The following is a 21,066-nucleotide window of genomic DNA, read 5'->3' on the forward strand; positions in this document are numbered from 1 at the left end:
TTTTATAGTTTTTAAACAGACATTTATCACATCTCTATCTCTTACGGTGTAGACAGAGGCAACAGACTCGAAAAGACTCGTAGACCAAGGTCAGCTGCATGGATTTTATTGAATAAAGTTATTCAGTATCCTGAATTAATCAGACCTATTGCTGATGACAAAACTCCAGCTCACTTTGTTTACGAAGCTTCAATTCAATTGCACACTCTATGTATGATAAGAACTCTGACCTTAAGTTTATTTCCGACGGCAGTAAGACGCATTAATTGTCCGTATTTCAATCAACATCTCATATTCGGGAGTGCCGCGGAGTGCTTCTAAAATTATACTGGCTATTTGGTAACGTCGTTCTATAGTTATGGACATAAGATTTGATCTTCCTTATTTTCTTTGGTCCTACTAGCACATGTAATAGGACTATAAGTACATAGTAATAATTCAATAATAAAATTTCCTTTTCGTAGGCGTAGCCAGAGACTATATGCAGCGACTATTACTTGTGATTTTTTTTGTGTAAATATATTAGAACCTACGAATATTTTATATTATTTTCAATCTTTTTCAAAGAGTATATAATCACAAGGTTACCCAAAATTCTTGATTGGCAGAACAAAATTACTTGAACTCATCAAAGCAGATTCAAATTAAAAAGGATCGATATCAGATAAAACTTATTAATAAAAAAAGTTTATCTCGTGTCAATACATTGCACTCCATTGCACTCAAATGAATTTGATAAAGCGCAATCGAGCGAACCGTCTGCTGATAAAATATATTAATTAACTCCTGGCCCGATTGGAACAGGAAAAAGAAATTACATTGTTATCCGATGACACTTCCAATATACGGATCATCGGTAGTGAGTGTGTAGCTACGGCAACCAACACTTCGACCCAGGCCATGCCTAACTCCGCACATGCGCACTCGACACCCAACCTCTCACAGACCTAGAAATGACGCAGCGAATCAGTCCAACACCACGTTTACAATCAAAAATAGCCTAAAACTGCCCACAAAAAAGAACATAAATCAATTTTAAATCCTTTAAACATTGTTAAACAATACAGATCAGTACGCGAATAGGAAACACGCACGCGCGGTCGACTGTCAAAACAAACCAGTGCTTTTGCGATGTAAACATGAACGAACATAAGATCCTACTTTTAATCCTCGCTCTGACTATCTACTGTTTGTACAGTGTTCATATGTGGTTTATGAAAGAAAATGCAGAAGACACGGACACAAAAATACCAGATGTGATCCAGCCGGCCGCACGAGAAGTGATTCTTAAAAATAACACAGAAATAAAAGAAAAAAAAGTTAAGAAGAAAGCTATTCCGCTTTTTTTAAAAGATGCTTGTAGTGTATTGGAAATATTTACTGCAAAACCCGCAACAAAAAAACGCAAACAGAAGAAATTCGAAAATATGGATAGCAGTAACAATACCATAACAGTGATAGGTATCACGGTTTTTCTAGTGATATTAGTGATCAATGCTGTACTGGACGTGCTGAAAGTTAAAGAGGAAGAAAGAGCTAGACTGAAATTAAACCCAGATGGTGAAAGAAGGCAATCCTTGGCGGAGTTTGCTAACAAGAAGTCATTGCGTCGGGAATCTAGCAAGTTTGGTCTCCAACTGTTTCAAATTGCTGAATCGTTTATGTCTGGTAATGAAGAAAATAAAAATCGTCGTGAAATTAGACCTTATACCAGAGGAGAATCTACTACATCATATTTTAGTGAAAAGAAGACTTCCGAAGGATCTGCACCGGCGTCAATTGGAGAAACTTCATCGGAACCTAAGCTAGTGAAAAGGCAATCAGTTTCAAAACTTCTAGGTATGTTAACTTACCATAATTCTTATCTTCTCCTATTTTCATCTGAAGCTGAATCGAAATCTATATTTAATATTATATTTTGACAATGGTTGGATGTTATCTATTTCAATAATTTCTTCAATTGAATGTAAATGTGTTATAATTTTCTTAATTCTAACTATCTCTTCTATAATTTAATCTGTTTCAAAACAAGGTCTGTCTGACGACTGAAAAAGTATTTCAGGTAATTTAATCACCCTTGTAGTCGAAACAATATCACAATTATTTAGTACTCACTTGCATTGTGGTTGATTGGTTTTAATTAGAATCATACTCGTGAGCTTGCTCTTTCTTTCATTTCATTTAGACCCTCTTAGCTTTTATTGTTTTGGATATAAAATGTCTCGCTAAAACAGTAATTCTAAGACGTAAACCTATGAAACTGTTTAGGTAATTATCAATTTTTCTTGCTTGATTCATTCCTTATTGAAGTAAACATTATCTATGAAAAAATATATTACAAAATAAAATAAAAACAAAAATATATAAATATTTCTTGTGCAATAGCATTATTGTTATAACTTGAATATTTTTTTTGCAGATTTTAGTGATTTCAAACATAATTTCCTATTCCAATATTGACTGCGACACGAAATATGAAAATATTATAAAGAAAGTCTATTATAATATAGCCCAATGTACACAATATACCTTCAACATTTTACGGCGCTTAGCTTTCAGCCACCTGCTTGAGTAGTTAGTAATTTCCCATTTTTCTCTTCACATTTTCAGTAGGTGGTACTTTTTTTCATTCGATTGAATGCTCATAATAATCAATTCAACGAAGCAAATCCACAATTTGAGATTTGCTTTACAGTTATTTGAACACGTATCGTTGTTCCAAATGAGTTGTCAAAGCTAGTTAATAAATAACACCATCAATCTAATTCTGTTTGTTTGTTTGCGATGCGACACATTGTTGTTATAATTTCGTAAAAAAAAAAATTTGTGGACCTATAAAATACTCTTTTTAGACATGACTTCTTATTTGGCGCTCATTTTCACATTATTTCATACATAGATACATATGATCACGTCTATATCCCTTGCGGGGTAGATAGGCGAGCTAAGTAGATAGACACTTTATTTCCCACCTTATTTTTTATTGTTTTGTTAGTAGATAGGTTTTCTTTGTGTAGATTTAAGTCAGTAAAAGTTAAGTAAGTATTTAAGATAAAAAAATGTTATAATATTCCAGTAATAAAACTTTTCTTTTTCGAACATAGTTCATAGAAATCGAACTATGTATATATGTATATGTACATGTTTTCTAAGAATAGGTGACGAAATACCAATTTGATAATGTTAATTTTAATATTTGCATGGAATTATTCGGCAGGTAGTTATAGAATACTCAGTAACTAAAGAAGTATTTAGATTTCTGTGACCGTTCTTACTCAGTTTAGTTAGTTAGTAGAATTATACGAATTTCTAGTAAACCCCAAGTCTTGTGGGTAGCAAGGTAGTACTAATTGGCTTCTAGAGAGGATCGGTCTAACGAGGTATACTTTCATCCAATTTACCGAACTCCTCAAGTCGAGTACAAATCTTTGAAGGAAACCTATACAAATACTTGAAACCTTTGAAAAGTTATAGACCATTAGATCCTGTAACAGATTTTCACGAAGTCGTGTTTGTTGGAATTAAAAATACTGTTCTACGTTAGTTTCCGTATTTTCAGAGTATAAAAAATTGATTCTCCATAGGAAAATTTTAATGAACATTATCAACGCACGTCATCTTAATCAGTTAGGGTATAAATAAGTGATAGTATAGTTATAGTACCTAATATTAAAAAGGCACTGAAATAATTAAGTCGCAACGCATTAAGTATTTCATTATTCCTTATCATATTTCATTTCAGTACTTACCAGTATTGTCCATTCTTTATCACACCAGGTGCCCGCCCAGTCCCTATGGTACGCCGGTCTTCATTCCCTGCGTTGCCCTTGAATCCCGAGGTCCAGGCTTTGATGCTGGGGCACCGACAGCCTTCTGTTGACAGTGACGACGAAGATGGAAAAGGACGTAGAGTCAGGATCATACGAAGATATTAGTTTTTTTTTTCTTCGTTTTGCCAATCAAACTACTTCCTGAGTTTATTTTTGCCAGTGTCGAGTTAAGACAGTACTAGTCATAGAATTACGAGTGTACTTTGTATTGGTCGAGTATTAGCTATAAGTGATTTACTTACCCTTTCTCGGGACATTTTGGGACAACATCAAAAGTCATTAAATTCGATATTGTAACACTGTCCAACACCATGCTTGTCCATGAACACTTAATAATCAATAATCCACACTTATATATAGACATATATTTTGGAAAAATATCACAGCACAAACAATATGACGTCTGAGTTCCCGCCAAATATTCCAGTTATTAGTTCTTCAGCAATTATATTGTTGTGGGAACGTGTTGAGTGTGTGTACATATTTATGTTTTTAGATTCTTCAGGCAATTTGGTGTCAGGTTTCCTGGTGACCAAAAATAATTATATTCAAAGCTTTCTTTAGCTGACCTAAAGGCTAAGAAAACTATCTGTTAAACCTACACATCAACCTATGTAAGGGAAAAGAGAATCTATCAATTTGAAGAAAAGAAAGACATTTCGGAAAACAGGCGATTTTATCTCCAAGTCGACAAATAAAAAATGGCTATTAAACGCGCACGTAACGTACCTTAATTTTATCTCGGACGTTTCGAAACATGTTACAATGATCGTTACGTGCGCGTTTCATACCTGTATTATTTATAAATAGTAAGTAATTCAACGCAAATTAATACACATTACGATTATGTTTAAATAATCAATTAGTTGAAAATAAACATAAAACTATAGTGTATAGCTGTCAATAGAAATTAGTCATGTTTCGGTGGGTTGACTATTCAATTCTGCGTAATATAGCTTTCTAAGGGGGAAAAATATATAGAAATTAGATAATTAATAGTTTTTCAAGTTCAAATACTTAATTTCCTTATTAAGTTAGTAAAAAAGATTATTTATTGACGTAATGGGTAAGTAGGTATTCATAAAATAAGGTACAGATATGTAAAGTACCTAGCACCTATTAATTTCTTTATATTATTTAATTGTAATTAAATGTAATTGCCTTCATTTTAAACTAGTGAATTACCTGCAAATTGAGACTAGGAAAAAATTTAAATATGTTTATAACTTTTATTGATATTATGATAGATAAGAACTCTGCGATCTCTTAAAAAATTTAGTTTTTAATTATTTTTAATATTAATTTATTTATAGTCTTGCAAAACATTTTAAGGATGAAAAGTATACCTCTACAATGGTCTAGTAAATTGACATAAGTCTGATCCTAATCTTTGTACTGACTTTGTGATATATATTTGTAAAGAAAAATCTTTTATCTTATACTCTTTGTAAAGCACCTGCCTTTGTAATTGATGTATCTTAATTATAAAAACGATTCTAAATGTTCCAAAATTAATAAATTATATGTATTAAATAAAACACAAACTGTATTTTCAGTGATATCATTTTATTTATTTTATTACATGCAATTATACTTAGATATAATCACGACTTGCGGGATAGACAAAATCGATAGTCTTGAATAGTCTGATGCTGAGGCTTAATTATAGAATTGAGATTATTTTATTCATTCAAACAAATAAATTTTATTGCATCTTTATTACCGACAGTTCAAAAGTACTAACAGCTAGAAAATGTGTAAAATGAGTTTATGCCAAGCATATAAACAATTTTTTTTCAGATATTTTTACAGCATGTAAAGTTTAAATTGTGAAAGCTGTGAAAAAATCCAATCAATTATTAGCGGCCCGGTATTTTTTGAATTTTTTTACATTGTTAGAATTTTTAAATATTTCGCATCGTCAGTTGTAGGGAGCCTTAATTTTAGGGCCAACAATTGACGATGCACCGTTTAGTGGTCACCTAGCGACGGTCAGTCAGGTACGTTACGTGCACGTTTAATACCTGTATTGTTTATAAATAAAAGGCGACTAAGGGATAGGCTTAAAAACTTGGGTTTCTTCTTTTTGGCGATGGGCTAGCAACCTGTCACTATTTGAATCTCAATTCTATCATTAAGCCAAATAGCTGAACGTGGCCATTCAGTCTTTTCAAGACTGTTGGCTCTGTATACCCCGCAAGGGATATAGACGTGACCATATGTATGTATGTTTATAAATAACTTAGTCTAACGCAAAATTTTGAAACCAGTCATATATTTATTATTTATCATGAAAACATAGCACATCGTCCTCGACCTGACAGTGCCCGCTTCGGCTGGCACCTCGCCAAGTCGCCAAGCCAGTATCACACACGATAATATTGGTTTTTCGCCTTGAACGGCTTTTGCTTATATAAATATACCATCTGGATTTCACAATACGTTTGTTTACATTTAAAAGTAATATTCGTTTTGATCTAAATCACCTTTTGGTGAGCCTTAGTGATTGAAATAAAATTATTTTAATATATCAAGCGTAGAATATCTGGTTGTTACTAATGTTTTGGGTCAAAAAAAGATATTTATTTTATGTGTGATAATTTGCTCGTACCTATTAACAATTTAGTCTTAATAAAAATAACATTAGATGACTGAAAGCCCAATATAAAAAATATTATTTTGATTAAGAAGGAACCTACTTATGATAAGTTCCACTTCATGTCGTCAACAGACTTATAATAAACCTACAGTCACGTCCGTCCCTGAAAAACGGCCAGACAAACTACAATACGTATTTTTTAATACTCATAACGGAAACATTACGGATTAGGGATAGTAGGTAACTATATTGTTAAAACACAGACTTCATCAATATCTCAATATAAAAATTGGGTCTAACAAATATTTATGAGCGAAATATGTGTTAATTTTACGCATTTTTATAGGCGAGACCTTGTTGTTAAAAATAATCCAGGTTTGTTGCTGAAGCGTTGCAGTATTCTCGGGACGCCTTTGGGGATAACTCGTTCCATTATACATACCGACACACACAACATTATTCATACCTATATATATGTGTGTGAAGTGTACAAAGTGGAAGTATTTATACTATATGTGTTATCAGTGAGAAAATGAGCGATCGTTGATGCGTCTCAGAAAACAGATTTAGGTGTTAAATATTTAAATAGATTTTCTTTTTACTCTGTTATAAAAGTAAATAAATTCGAAGTTAAAGAACCAAAAATGGACTATAATGACATGATAGCAGCTACTGTTCTCCACTGGAATTACCGTGGATTCACTGAATTCCCCATTCATCAACTCGACGGAGAAGAAGCTGATGTCACTGATATTTATCTAAAAGACAACCTTATTACAAGAGTTCCAAAAGAAATTTACAAACTTGAACACTTAGAGAGTTTGTATTTAAGTGGAAACGATATAACTGATTTACCTCGAGAAATATCGATGCTGAAATGTTTGAAGTGTCTCGATTTGAGTGGAAATCGATTGAAAAGTGTTCCCGATGAGATTGGTGATGTGAGAAGTCTAAAATTTTTAATATTGGACGAGAATGAGCTTACAGAATTGCCACTTAGATTAGCAGAATTAAGGTGCCTGCAGTACCTTTCGGTTTGTGGTAATTATTTGTATGAGAATAATTGTGTTGATGTGACTGTTGTCGTTTTTCGTTTGATTTGTAGCTTTCGTTTCGTTTTTGTATGAAATTTCCTAAGCTTTTATTCACCCAATCCTCCTGGCGTGAGTTTTGATTCACTGACAGAGATTATTTAAGATCATGTGTTTATTTGTAAGATACTTTATACATACACTAAAAATAAAGTAGTAAATATATTATACTAATACTTTAAATGACAGTACGTATGTTTGTTTACACTACATTTAAGTACTTAACTAGTCTTCATGAGTATGCGATTTGTGATGGCAAAAGTTCTTTATTAATGTTTATTAATTTGATCTAAACATTAACCAGAAATATAGTCGTCGCCATATAGCGGCTTGACAGTAAAGCATAAATCGTTGACAAAAATTATTTGACGACAAATTGAAATGACAATTTTATGTTTATCCTGAAAGGGTATATCTAATTCAATGTACTTGATAAATTAACCAAACAAAGAACTGATTGCGGTAACCGGTACCGAACCGGGAACATTTTAGTGTCGCTCGTAAAGTCCGTGTTCCTGATAACAAACTATTGGGTAAATGTAGCTCTTCCCCATTGATTTGCCCTATTTACTTGAAGGAAGACTGGTTGCAGCACCAATGGCAGTAATAGATGCCAGAAATAGTTATATTGATGATCAGTACTTCCATAATTTATGAATGCTGTAATTCACTTTCTTCGGGTAATATAGGTTTAAAACCGAGGCGAAAAGGAGTGAGGGGAATATTGCTTAAGAATTCCATGTATGACAATTTACTTAATTGTAAATTGTCATATGGTTAAAAATGTCTTTTTTTTATTACTCCATTTATGTTGAATTATTTCAGCTGTCAAAAACCATCGGGATGATAAATTGAGAAAAAAAACTTTGAAAAATTTACTATCCTTATGGGATAATTCTAACTCATTACTAAATAATTGTCACGTCTTTTGGTTTCAACACATTGGTTGACTTCGAATATATACTGAAAGCTTAATTCAGTGCTGCCAAAGCATCATGCAACACTTTTCTCAACAACGTCAACTTCACAATAATGATAACTTAGAATTAAAAATATGGACAGGAGAATGCATTGTTTTAGTGAACTCAAAACACTTAAAAGTCTACTTTATGCATTCGTATGAAATCACTAAGGTGCAGAAAATGTAACTGACCTGACCTTCTTATAGTTTTATTAAAAGCCTAGCGTTTTCAGTTCATTCCTTTTTATCTGAAGTCACTCAGCTCTTAAACAGTTGTTTATGTGATGCAATGGACTTGACGAGTCGACGGCTGCGCCAAATACTTGTACAAACATGCTATCCCAGTTCCTGTTGAATTTGTGTCGGTCTATCTGTTTGTTTTCCATTCTTGAGTTATGTAAACGATCCAGTTATAATTTTATGGACTCGATAATCTAATGCTCTTGCGATGTAAACCTACCGCATTAGTGTGGTATGGATTTTATTAATTTATTTAGGTATTTACTAATTTATTTACATAGAAAACATCGAAAATGATAAACACAATAATCAAAGTTACATAGGTTCTTCTTATTTCAAAAGAAACCTCTTCTAGCAGATATTGCATTAGGAAATTTGATTACGGTATATTGATAAATACTTAATCAATATACAGTACTTAACACAAATGATGTTTTGTTTAGATCCTTCTTAGGGATATGCTTTTGTAATTTGAAAAAACATGTGTGAAACGTTTTTGAAGAAATATTTTTTATTGTGGTTTGACAATTATTTTATTAACCGATGATACGTAAATTTCGAAATGGTATGAATAGAAATTAACGACAGCAATAAAACATATATCTTCTGCCGTTTCATTAAATAAATATTGTTTTTTTTTTTACATTCAGATAATAAACTCCAATGGCTACCTCAAAGACCTGTCTACAACTATCATCACTGTGAATTACGATTTTGGAGAAACATCGACTTGAAAGTCATACCATATTCGCTGTGGTATCACATGTTTCGTGATCAAATGACAAGAAGTCTTAATATTGGGTAAGTTTAAACCTGTCACTATTTGAATCTCAATTCTATAATTTAGCCCAACAGCTGAACGTAGCCTTTCAGTCTTTCAAGACTACTGGCTTATAGACATGATTATATATATGAATGAATGAAAAATGCCTAAGTTATACTCTTGTCTTGATAATTTTTACAAAATTTAAACAACTTAATACTTTCTAGCATGTGGAAAGACCGCGTAGTTACAGCGTAATTAAAAAATAATCTAATCTGTTCAATTTACATTCCAGGTGCCTGAAATTTCCTGTAAGCTTGAAAAGTACACTAAACAATAATTGTTGTCGCTTAAAACTAAGCCAAGGATCACGAGAATGGGACTTAGATATTGACTGTCCAAATAAATACGAAAATATTCAAGGAAACGTATTTCACTCACCTCCGAGCCTTTTCGAATTATGTAAAAGACAATTTTACAAAAGTATTAATGATGCTGCTGAAAAATTGACAAAATATAATAAAGACAATATAGAAAGAAATCTATCGTATAGGATAAATTACTATAGTGATAATTTTGAGATTTTAGAGAGAAATTTTGAAGAATTCAATTTACTGAATGATGATGCAAATGTCTACGATGAAAATGGAAATAATTGTGATTTGAAGCACACATTAAAAAGCGTAAACGACATCAGTAAGAGGATTAAAAGAGATAAAAGAGACTATTATGTCCCAACAGATGTTGTTCAAAAGTATTTCAATTTTCTCCCTGTTTTCATAAAGTCAGATCTCTGTAATGGACCAATATCGAGATGCGAAAATGTTGTATGTAAAAGACCAATATTTGATTATGTGCATTACGAATTTTGTCTTGGGTAAGTGCTTCGTCATCTTCATAATCTAAATCAACAAAATACTGAACTATATCCTACAATAGGTTTACCTTTTTTCTACATAAGCACATACCTACATACTCGTACATACCATAAAATTTCAATAACATAGGTACCTTCTAGAAACCTACATATCTACGTACAGTGATTTCTATCCAATTATGCTTTCTGCATGTTGTCATTGTGTACCTACACGCGTGATTCTGTTTAAGGTTCAACAATCACCTCTATGTAATTATTAAAACAATATGGGTACTTAGAAACGCTTGGTGGAGAAACAATCTGTCCAAAGTGTCCTTTTTATACTTTAGACAATTGTTGATTCTTTGGTAAAATTGTAGTCTGTTGGAATTTTTAAAAATAAACTTTCTGTTTTAATTTAATTTATAAAATAAAAAATTCTGAACATAAGCAAATATTTCGCTGAATTCAAAGCTTTTCGAGATGTTTTCTTTAAATTCCTCCCTTGACTAACTATTAAAACAGGTTCTTTAAATAAAAAAATAACCGGGACAAAATTCCTCCAGGAATAATCAACCCAGTTAACAAGACAGTGGTTATAATAATGCAAAAAAATACTATTTTATCAAATGCATAATTCCACAAAAACATACAAACGTATATATGTATAGTCACGACTACATCCCTCGAGGGATAGATATGTAGTGATTCTATTCTAAAATGCCGGAATCCACACGGCACCAAAGCACAAAAACATGCTTCGCCAAAAAGCAATAGGGTTCAATAACCCAGACCCAATGTCAGCGACTGAAACTAATTTTCCACTTCTTCTTCTGTGGTATCCTTTCTCGTCTTTTACTTGCATTGAAAGTTTAATGAATGAAATACTTTCCAGGAAAATAATTTTGATCGACAATTCAGAGGAAATACTGCTCAGTGCTGCGTTCTGCTCAAAGCAGTGCGCGATCAAGTGGAAAGCTGGTAAGACCGTTATAGCGTGGAATTTAATTGTTAAATGAAGCCGTTTTACTGCACTAGAAATGTAATTTTGTTTAAATATATTATTATGGGAAATATATTTGTTTATTTAAATACACGTTTTTAATTTCCCCGCACCCTAGTTTTCATACAAGAAATTTAAGAAGTATACCTACTTACATATACTGGATTTAGGTACTACATATGTATTTCAGCCATATTATAAAACCCTTAGATACATAGGGACTGATATAAAAATATTCCAAAAAAAAAACAGTTTTTAAAGTAAAAAGAAACAAAACAGAGGAAATGACACTAGAAAATGACATTATTTTAGGTACCTATCAGGATTTTCATCTCAGTTATGATTATTTCTGGTGAATTCGTAGATTTTACGTAATTCCATCAAAACGTTTGAATATTTTCTGATTTTTACTTGTAAGGTACTTATTAACTTCGTAGCTTAAAACTTAGCGTGAACCGTCTTTCACATAAATAAGAAATAGATTAGAGAAAGCTTCCTAACAAGATTTTCAAGATGGCGAAAAATGAGACCGAACCAGAAAGCATGATCTCCCACGGCTACTTCCAAGGACACCCGTGCCAGCTGCCTGCCAGCAAACTGTCAGTTTATACGATCAAGTGCTCCAAGCTTAGGCTACGCATTTTGGACCTCATCACTGTTAATATGGATGATATAAGAGCTAGAAATTTATACAAGTAAGGCGACAGAGATTTTTATTTAATGAAGTTCTGTATCTATTTTTTTATTACATTTCATGGCGTATTGATAGCGCGCAATTATAGATTTTTGGAGATCTTACGAAGAATAAACCTCTCCGAAAGTGGACGTCAATTATATGTTAGAAATTATCATCAGAAATATGTATATCGTTCTAACATCTTACTGAATCTGTCTTTGCTTACGAGTTCCTCGCATGCATAGAAAATCCATATGCCGATTACGATCTCCTTTCGGAGAAGTTCAGGGAAAAATTTGGGTCACCAGCGTACTGAAAGATTATTATGAAACATCTGATAGTAATATATCGGTGAAAACATACGGGATTTGGTAAACATGCTCCTACCTAAGCTAATGGGTTATCTATTTTCGGCGGCACCCCTTGCTTAAGTTTCAGAACCCAAGATAACATTTTAGCATCTCTTCAAATTCATCATGACAGGACTACTGCGGTCTGCCCTTCTATTTGGATCCTTTCTCGTTGCTTTATACTATTTATAAATAATACAGGTATTACACGCGCAAGTAACGTACCTTTATTGTAACAAGATTCGAAACGTCGGAGATAAAATAAAGGTACGTTACGTCCAACTAACCGTGCTGTTACAACTGTTATAATGTTTTAGATCCTACGCTGGTCTCAGTGCAGAGAGATACCGCCAGCACATGAACTACCCTTCCACCATACATCCTTACAGTAAACTCAGGCTGTGGATAGAGATCGTCTTCGTCATGTCTATGATACTCTCTCACACACTGTTAGCGTTGCATTTCAGCGAACAGAATCCTGTCAGCTCGGTATTTTTTTTTTACTATTTGTTACTTAATTTTTACTATAATAGTTTTTGTACATGTTAAAAGTGTAGTAACCATGTCAGTGGTAGAAAAAGAGTTGGTAGTCGAGCGGTTAAGGTATACGATATAAAAATCCTACCTAGAGAAAATATTAATCTATACTAATATTATAAAGCTAAAAAGTTTGTTTGTTTGAAGGCGCTAATCTTACTGGTTCTATTTGAAAAATTATTTTTGCGTTGAGTAGACTATTTATCTAGGAAGCCTTAGGCTATATAACATCACGCTGCTACTATAAGGAGCAGAGAAATAATGGAAAATGTGAAAAAAAACGGGGAAAATTATTCATCCTTTGATGCCCAAAATAACTATTCCACGCGAACGAAGTCGCGGGCACGGCTAGTTGTAATTATATGCAACGACAAAGAAACAATGGTCCACCATTCATATAAACCAAACAAAACATAGATGGATCAGGTTTCCCTACCTATGCCGGTATCATGTTTCTTTTTCTGAGCTCTATACAGCAGTTTTATTGCTAACCGATTCTTTTACGAAGAGGAAAAATCGTCCCCTAGTATAGTAAAACATGACCTTCCTACTACTACTACAGAATTGTGGTCACAAGTGGAATTTGGGCTCTTCTCCAGAGGTGACCAGTGACCTTTCTAAGAACTTGTTATCACTATGAACATGTTATCATGTCAAGGTGAAACGAACTCACTCACTGAACGATCTGAAGATTTAACACGTGCGATCCTTGAGAAGTAAAGCACTAAAAGAGGCTTCTAAGCGGTGTAAACGAGACAAAACATGTCTGCTTTGAGTACTTATTTAACCATCGCGTTCTAAATTTAATTGTATCCACAAAGAAAATAATTCTAATTTAACAAACAGTCAAGTGCGATCTCTTTTACAGTACAACCACGACCGTTTAATGTATTTAACGGATTTCGTGAACATCTTGAACATATTCGTCAACTTCTTCACGGGTTACATCGAAGGCTACACAAACCAAGTGGCCGTTTTGGACATATTCAAAATATTCTGCCACTACGCCCGCAATTGGATGTGTTTTGATATGCTATCGGCTATAAGTTTTATACCGGCTTTGTTTGACATCAGAGACGTATCAATTGTATGTCCCCTTGTTGCGATGAAGATCTTCAGGGTGCCTATACTGATTATTTATCTCAAAAATATTATGACGGCTAAAAGATCCAGTGTAAGTTAACTACATTCTGTATGTTGCTAATTAATTTAATTAATTTTGATATCAATTCTTATTGATTACTGCTTTTTCAAGCGATACTTACAATTTATTATTCATCTTGTTTCTCGCTATTTCATCATCAACTTCTGAAAATTTATGTATATACTTTCATATTTCTTAGTTCCTTTACGACATCAATGAGAAAGAGTAGCCTTAAATGTGTAGGTACGGTAACCACGGAGGGTACTTAAAGTAGATGTTATGTGTTCCAGAGAAAATAAAAAAAGCTGCTGAACGTATACAAGCCCTCAACTAGATAATATCGATAATTTTACTTGAAAAATATCACCTGTATAGTTCTAAAGTGATATGAATAGTAGGGTGGGTCAAAAAACTTTTTTTTGTTTTTTCGATTTTCTATAGCGATAATTTGATGTCAAATAGAACTAATATTACGTGTATTAAATATTGTTGCGATCACAATAGTTTTTCTATCTCCGGATCAGGTTGAAAGTTTACAATAAAGTCAAAAATTTACACATTTTCAAATAAATCCAAATAATAAATATACCTCTATTTATATAACAAACTGCTTATTTTTACATTGCTAACATATTGACTATAACATGAGATACCAAAAACGTAAACAAAACTCTTGTGGGTAAGCGTAAATATTATTTTAAAAGTACGACCGCAACGCGATTTCGCCAGTAATTTAGTTGAACTGTATTTGACTAGAACAACGAAGTTTTGTAGTGATATCCAATATGAATCGTATCCGTGAAGCTTGGAAATGTCCTTTATTTGGAAATACGAGTGATTTAAAAGAGAATGTGCTTCCAACATACGAAGATGTGATAAAGTGCTACGAGTGGACGAGGTTTAATATGAAAGTGATGAACAATACGAAAAAAAATCCAAGTTTTCAAGAAGTTTCAGATATTATTACCGTAAAAATAGAAAATATATGGAAGAAAGCATCACTTCCAATTGTATCTCACTTAAGAGTTAATCAAATGTTAAAAACTTATCATCTTAAATTTAAAAATATATTGAAATCACATCCTAAAATTCCTAAAAAACGTTTAGAAGACTTTCTAGCTTCAAGTCATGTTTAATTTGATATTTCTAGTTGCAAGTGCTTAGATTTTTCAGAATGTACTTGCCCAAGGGAAAAAAAAGTCCCATCAAGTGAGCAACGTTTTCTTATCGACCAAAGATTTGAAAGAAATATGATGATAGGAAACACAGATGTTACTGCAACGAGAAAAAATAAAATTCGTTTACAGAGGAAACTAAAAGACGATAAATCAAAAAGTTATCACTCGAAAATAATTCCCATTGCTTCTACAAGCTCAGACCAGCCAGTAGTCCAAAGCTCCTCATCTTCTTCACCTGACACATCTGGTGACAGTGACGATTTCCAACCAGAAACAGTGAAACGACGTAAGATGAAGAATTCTGACGGTATGAACTATTCTTTACTGTCTTAAACCTGCGATCGGTATAGTGTATCAGACAGAGCAGCTGCAGCTATAGCTTCCGTTGTTTTGCATGAGATTAAAAAGCCTATAATTGATAAAAGTAAATTGAGAAGAGAAAGGAAGAAAGCTCGAGAAAACATCATTGAGACACAAAAAGTGAGCGCAGTACCTGCTTTATTTTTTGACGGACGTAAAGATAAAACATTAGTGTCGACGAAAAAAGGTGGAAAATACTACAAAGAAATTATATTTGAAGAACACATTTCGTTAATCAAAGAACCTGATAGCATTTACTTAGGTTATGTCACCCCAGCAGCTGGAACAGCTAAGCATATAGAAAGAGAAATTAATTTCTTTTCAACTGAAAATATATCTCTAAATAATCTAATGGCGATTGGATGCGATGGCACGAATGTCAATGTTGGAAAATTTGGTGGTGTAATTAGATTAATGGAAAAAACATTGAACAGACCTTTGCAATGGCTAATTTGCTTGCTGCATATGAATGAACTTCCATTTCGCCATTTATTTTCTTTTATTGATGGTTCGACTTCTGGTCCGCGAACATTTACAGGTGAAATAGGAAAAGATTTAGAAAAATGTGAAGAAAAAGCTGTCGTAAGATTTTGTATTATTCCTGGACTAATGCCATTAATTGACACAAAAGATCTTAGTTCTGACCAACTGTATTTATATAGAATAGTTCTGGCTGTCACTTCTGGTGAATGTCCTGAAGACTTACCTGATAAGTCTCCAGGAAAAATGTCTCATGCCAGATGGCTAACGCGTGTCAATAGAATCCTTCGTCTTTATATTGCAACATTAAATCCATCTAATGAACTTATTACTTTAGCTACTTATATAATAAAAGTATATGCCCCAATATGGTTTAATATTAAAAGCCACCCAAGTTGCAAAGATGGTGCGAGACATTTATGGCAATTAATCTCAAAATCTCGCTACTTATCAGCAGAGCTAAAGGCTGTAGTCGATCCGGTAATAGAACGCAACAGTTATTTCGCCCATCCCGAAAATCTATTGCTTGCGATGTTGACAGACTCTCAAAAACATATAAGACAATTGGCGTTGCGTCGTATATTAAAAGCGCGAGGCGAAGATTCACACAGGTTAAGATTATTTAAGGTTCCAGATGTTAACATGAATGCAAATGTGTATTATGATATGATTGACTGGAAGAATCGAATTACAGATCCTCCTATCTTAAAACACATTAAAAACGAAGAACTTGAACAAATTATTGCCAGAGGAGAAGATAATAAAATAGATTTTCTTCGATTGCCTTGCCACACACAAGCTGTAGAGAGGTCTGTTAAGATGGTGACAGAGGCATCAGCTAGCTTGTGCACTAAATCTTCACGAGAAGGTTACATAAAGAGTAAGATTGAGTCGCGCAAGTTCATGCCAAAATTTGACAGTAAGAAAGATTTTTGTGTTCAATCTACTACCTCATAATTGTAATTAAAACCTTGTTATAACTTAGTTTTATTTTTTATTAATAAATTTAGACTTTAAATACTTTGTTTTCTTATATTTAACCTGTCCTGTACATCATAATAAATAAATAGTTTTTTTATTTTTAAAAGAGTAAAAATTGTCAATTTTTTTTATTTCAAGGTCAATCCGGAGACAGTAGGTATAATGCAATTTTCATGAAATTTATTCTGTAACTTCATATAGCCATATGACATAGTTTTTTTGCTATTTGAAGTTTAAATAATGAAAAAAATTTTTTTTCATACAAGAGTGACCCACCCTAATGAATAGGCAAAGCGAAAAAAACCTCTAACCTCACACTATGAGTTTTTCGTGCGTTCCAGACATTTCTAACCAGAAAATTTTATCCTCAGTTCGCAACCAAAACGGTAGCCGAAGTGCTCACTATGATATACTTGTACCTGATTTGGAACGTGTTCTTCCAATTTGCCGTGATCTACGTCAGCGAGGGTTCCTACACTCCTGAGAACCCTGCAAATTGCAGCTGGATTAGCAAAGCCCGACTCTGGAATGAGACTGCTAGCCTTAGGTTCATCTTCGCTTTTGATAGAGCTGGTAAGGCGTCTTCAGAGTAAGAGATAAATTCGTAATTCATAAACATTCGGTGATGGCATGACGCGAGGCTACGTGCTTTTCAATGCTGTTGGCTCTGTCTACCTCGCATGGGATATAGACGTGATTATATGTATGTATGTATAAAAGCAAATCTCTCAATCTGTTTCAGTGAGCATGTTCAGAAAGAACCACATAGAAAGTCAGCAAATACACAGACCCACGGAATGTGTGGAAATTTTCTTTGTAATGTCTTGGTTTATTACGGAGGTAAATGTTTGCTTTTTATTTTTAGAATAACAACCCTCAAAAGGGAAAAAATATATTCTGTAGGCGATGTCTGTCTGTCTATTAAGATTTCCGTCTACTCTGTAATGTCGGTAATGCGTAGATATTGGTAATTCGAATGCCTTCATTAAATTTTTTAGGGCTGAATGATAAATGAAAATATTACAGATAGAAAAAAAACTTTCAGACGATTTTATACACAATGCATTTATTTAACAAATATTACAACAGAATTATTATTGTTACAAGCACTTTTATGTATTTAGGTTGTATGTTTATGTAGATATCTTAGTGTCATAGCACTCAGGTAAGTACTTCATAATATTTCCTTATTTGTAAAAATATATTTCGAAAAGATAAGACTACAGAAGTGCTTTGATGAATTTGACGTCGCAACTGATTTGTGAGACCACAATTTTCATATTGCTGACTTGCCTCATCTAAGATTATGGTAAAAAGGCACACCTCTGGCCTCCAGTAAAGTTATGATGTAACCGGGACACCAGGAAGAACTTTTCCATTATGCAAACTTGATTTACCTAGTGTATATAATATAAGTCATTAGCGCGACCCGGGCTCCTCTCCAGAGTGAGAGAGGTTGAAGTGAGGATCTAACTCTAGAACAACAAACGTTAATGTGACAGCTTTACAACTGAGCGGACGCAGACGTGCGAACGTAAGACAGACCATAAAAGATACATCATTACTTGAACTATTATAGTAGTATCAGTTCAATATGGCAATTCTATTGTCTAATGTTATTTCGATATCTATATTTTTTTAGTTTTTACTGATACACTGCGCGTTAAAATACATAATGTCAATGCTGGGCACCGAGGCGGCTAAGGCTAAATACTTCACGATGATAAAGCAAGTAGAAATGTACATGAACCAGAGGAAATTTCCACCGAGGATCAAGAAGAAAATTCTCAAGTTCTACGCTTTGAGATTTCAGTCTAGTTTTTTTGAGGTACTTAACTCTCACATTTTACTGAATTGTTGGCTGTTCGAAAGGTTGACTAAAAGCAACGTTTATTAAATGAACCCATTCACCCACCCAAGTAATTACAATTTAAAACATGGGGAAATCTAGTTTCGATTACTGTAAATCTGTGGAGTGTCAATCATTGAAGCCTGAACGTTCAAAGACGAAAAAATCCGTAGACCAGCGACTGTCGGAAGACAGCTCAATTTCAGTATAATACGAGTAGCTGTGTGCTTAGTAACTACACGGACTACCACAACTCCTTTCCCAACCCTACCTTCCTTCCTCCCGTTCCAACCCTTTATCCATGCCAAACCCTAAATACTCGTACCTATATCAATTTTCAAAGGAATACCGCATGTTGAGCTGCGTCTCCGGTCAACTCCGTGGTGACATCATCATGCACACTGGAGGCGAACTGGTTAGAGAGATGGAGTTCCTAAAGCAGCTGCCGGGTTCGCTACACCTCCAGATCTGTATGAAACTGAAGCTGGTTATATTTATTGCTGGCGACATCATTTTCAAGATCAACACTATCGGTGAGTTTCTTTTTTTCTTATTCTTCCTTCTAACGATAATCCCAGTTACTTCCTCACCTCTTTGGCGTGGATGCGGGGTGTGCCTTTTGACCATGATCATGGATTGGGTTAGTAGGGAATTTACACGAAGCGACTTCAGTCTGACCTCCGCAACGTTTGAAGTGACCCTCATAACGGACACGGTAAAAACTGTACTAGATTAATCAACCTAATTTTTTATTAACTTATTCCTTTACACATATTCAATGAACCTGCCGTAAAGCAACTCAGTCCTAAAGCTTTGAAACGTTCATATGAACTGTCCAAATTTTAATTCATTAATATAATTCAATAACAGGTGACTGCCTCTACTTTATCCACAAGGGAACTGTTGCCATTTACTCGGAATCCGGTCGAGAAGTATGTCATTTGGAGGACGGAGATTTCTTCGGCGAAATAGCTTTAGTGAGAAAGCACAAGTTTCGAACGGCCTCCAGTATTGCAGTCACAAATTGCGAGTTGTTTAGACTTGACAAACAAGATTTTGAAGGATCTGTGGCGTGTTACCCGACTGTTTATGAATATTTCAAGAACTTGGCCAATAAAAGGTATGAGAGAACTTGCGTGTTGAACGAACATCATAAGTCGGAGTTACGAGTCATTAGCAAAGCCGAGGAAAGTCACAAGTGAGACATTTATTGACATTTTTTTTTAATTTATTGGCAATTTTACTCTAATATTTTAAAGTTTTGATGTGAAGAACAATTGTGTTAATTTTTGTTTAGGTGAAAGTTTGATAACCGTTATACTAAGTGGTAATAGTGTAAGGCATGGTGTTTTTTTTTTGTTATTGCGGATAAGAGAACGGTTTAAGTTTATTGTATTTTATTTATTTAAAAGTATGCAAGCCTTCGGTGCCTAAAAAATATTTTTGAAGCTTTAAGTATTAAAGGGTTGTTAAAATAAGACCTGAAATAAAACACTATAATTTTCAGCATCATAATTTTATTTTTAACCTTCCACCAAAGTATACTCGTCGTTAATAAAATTTAGAAATGAGAATCAAATTAAAGTGATGACTACAGGAGCATGCATCACAACCAAATTTAAATTTGTTTGGGAAACAAATTTACGAAAACGAAAGTAATATGTATAGTGTTTTGTGAAATTGACCAATCACAGCACGTCTAGTAAAAAAAAAACTTTTAAATATAGTTAATTTGGCTTGTATGTTCCTACGACAGTTGTTTAAAAAGTCACCGAACTTTCAAACAGTTCGGAAAATCCAGTTTTGCTTATTGATGATGCAAAGTTACCAAACATATTTAACATGCATTATCTGCGCTTATAAAACTGCAAAAATAATACGCATTTATTAAACCGACCGCTTCATTCTCATGGTCACTCTAATAACACTTATTATCCGTTTCACATGACATTTTCCAATTAAATTCTAATGGAAAGCTGCTTAGTAACCAAAGACATCACAACTTAACCTAATCTAGCTTATCTATCACAATAAAATATGCATCTTTTGTTCAGTACATTTCCTCTACGCCGCTTTGTGCTAAGGTTTGTAACAAAGGACTTCTTTAACATCAGGACTTAGTTCAACCCTCTGGACATTATTAAAGAGGAATTTAAAAATATTTCGAA

At 33.6% G+C, this 21,066-nt stretch overlaps 2 protein-coding genes across 3 annotated transcripts; both read left to right on the forward strand.

The window, feature by feature from the left end:
- The first annotated feature begins 876 nt into the window (after positions 1-876).
- LOC106129253 (uncharacterized) lies at positions 877-11,405 on the forward strand. 2 transcript variants are annotated; one of them, XM_060947272.1, is made up of 4 exons: positions 877-1,839; positions 9,372-9,522; positions 9,780-10,361; positions 11,236-11,405. In XM_060947272.1, the coding sequence occupies exons 1-4, from the start codon at positions 1,140-1,142 to the stop codon at positions 11,357-11,359; spliced, it is 1,557 nt and encodes a 518-aa protein (XP_060803255.1). In that variant the 5' UTR covers positions 877-1,139; the 3' UTR covers positions 11,360-11,405. The 2 variants fall into 2 exon arrangements, with proteins under 2 accessions (XP_060803255.1, XP_013183208.2); XM_013327754.2 differs by lacking the exon at positions 877-1,839 and adding an exon at positions 7,050-7,470.
- Positions 11,406-11,856: 451 nt separating this feature from the next.
- Positions 11,857-20,100, forward strand: LOC106129232 (uncharacterized). The gene is made up of 8 exons (XM_060947415.1): positions 11,857-12,038; positions 12,687-12,849; positions 13,775-14,080; positions 17,421-17,622; positions 17,792-17,889; positions 18,692-18,877; positions 19,242-19,431; positions 19,769-20,100. The coding sequence occupies exons 1-8, from the start codon at positions 11,857-11,859 to the stop codon at positions 20,098-20,100; spliced, it is 1,659 nt and encodes a 552-aa protein (XP_060803398.1).
- The last annotated feature ends 966 nt before the right edge of the window (positions 20,101-21,066 follow it).

The sequence above is a fragment of the Amyelois transitella genome, chromosome 13 (assembly GCF_032362555.1).
Source record: "Amyelois transitella isolate CPQ chromosome 13, ilAmyTran1.1, whole genome shotgun sequence".
Taxonomy (NCBI): Eukaryota; Metazoa; Arthropoda; class Insecta; order Lepidoptera; family Pyralidae; genus Amyelois; species Amyelois transitella.

What these genes read in the sequence shown, in the direction of transcription:
- LOC106129253 (XM_060947272.1), top strand. Translation starts at nt 1,140, where the DNA reads ATGAACGAACATAAGATCCTACTTTTAATCCTCGCTCTGACTATCTAC. An exon ending in ACAAGAAGTCTTAATATTGG is followed by an intron (nt 9,523 to 9,779) that starts GTAAGTTTAAAC and finishes TTTACATTCCAG; the next exon opens with GTGCCTGAAATTTCCTGTAA. An exon ending in CATTACGAATTTTGTCTTGG is followed by an intron (nt 10,362 to 11,235) that starts GTAAGTGCTTCG and finishes AATACTTTCCAG; the next exon opens with GAAAATAATTTTGATCGACA.
- LOC106129232 (XM_060947415.1), top strand. Translation starts at nt 11,857, where the DNA reads ATGGCGAAAAATGAGACCGAACCAGAAAGCATGATCTCCCACGGCTAC. An exon ending in AGAGCTAGAAATTTATACAA is followed by an intron (nt 12,039 to 12,686) that starts GTAAGGCGACAG and finishes ATAATGTTTTAG; the next exon opens with ATCCTACGCTGGTCTCAGTG. An exon ending in TGTCTTGGTTTATTACGGAG is followed by an intron (nt 17,890 to 18,691) that starts GTAAATGTTTGC and finishes ATATTTTTTTAG; the next exon opens with TTTTTACTGATACACTGCGC.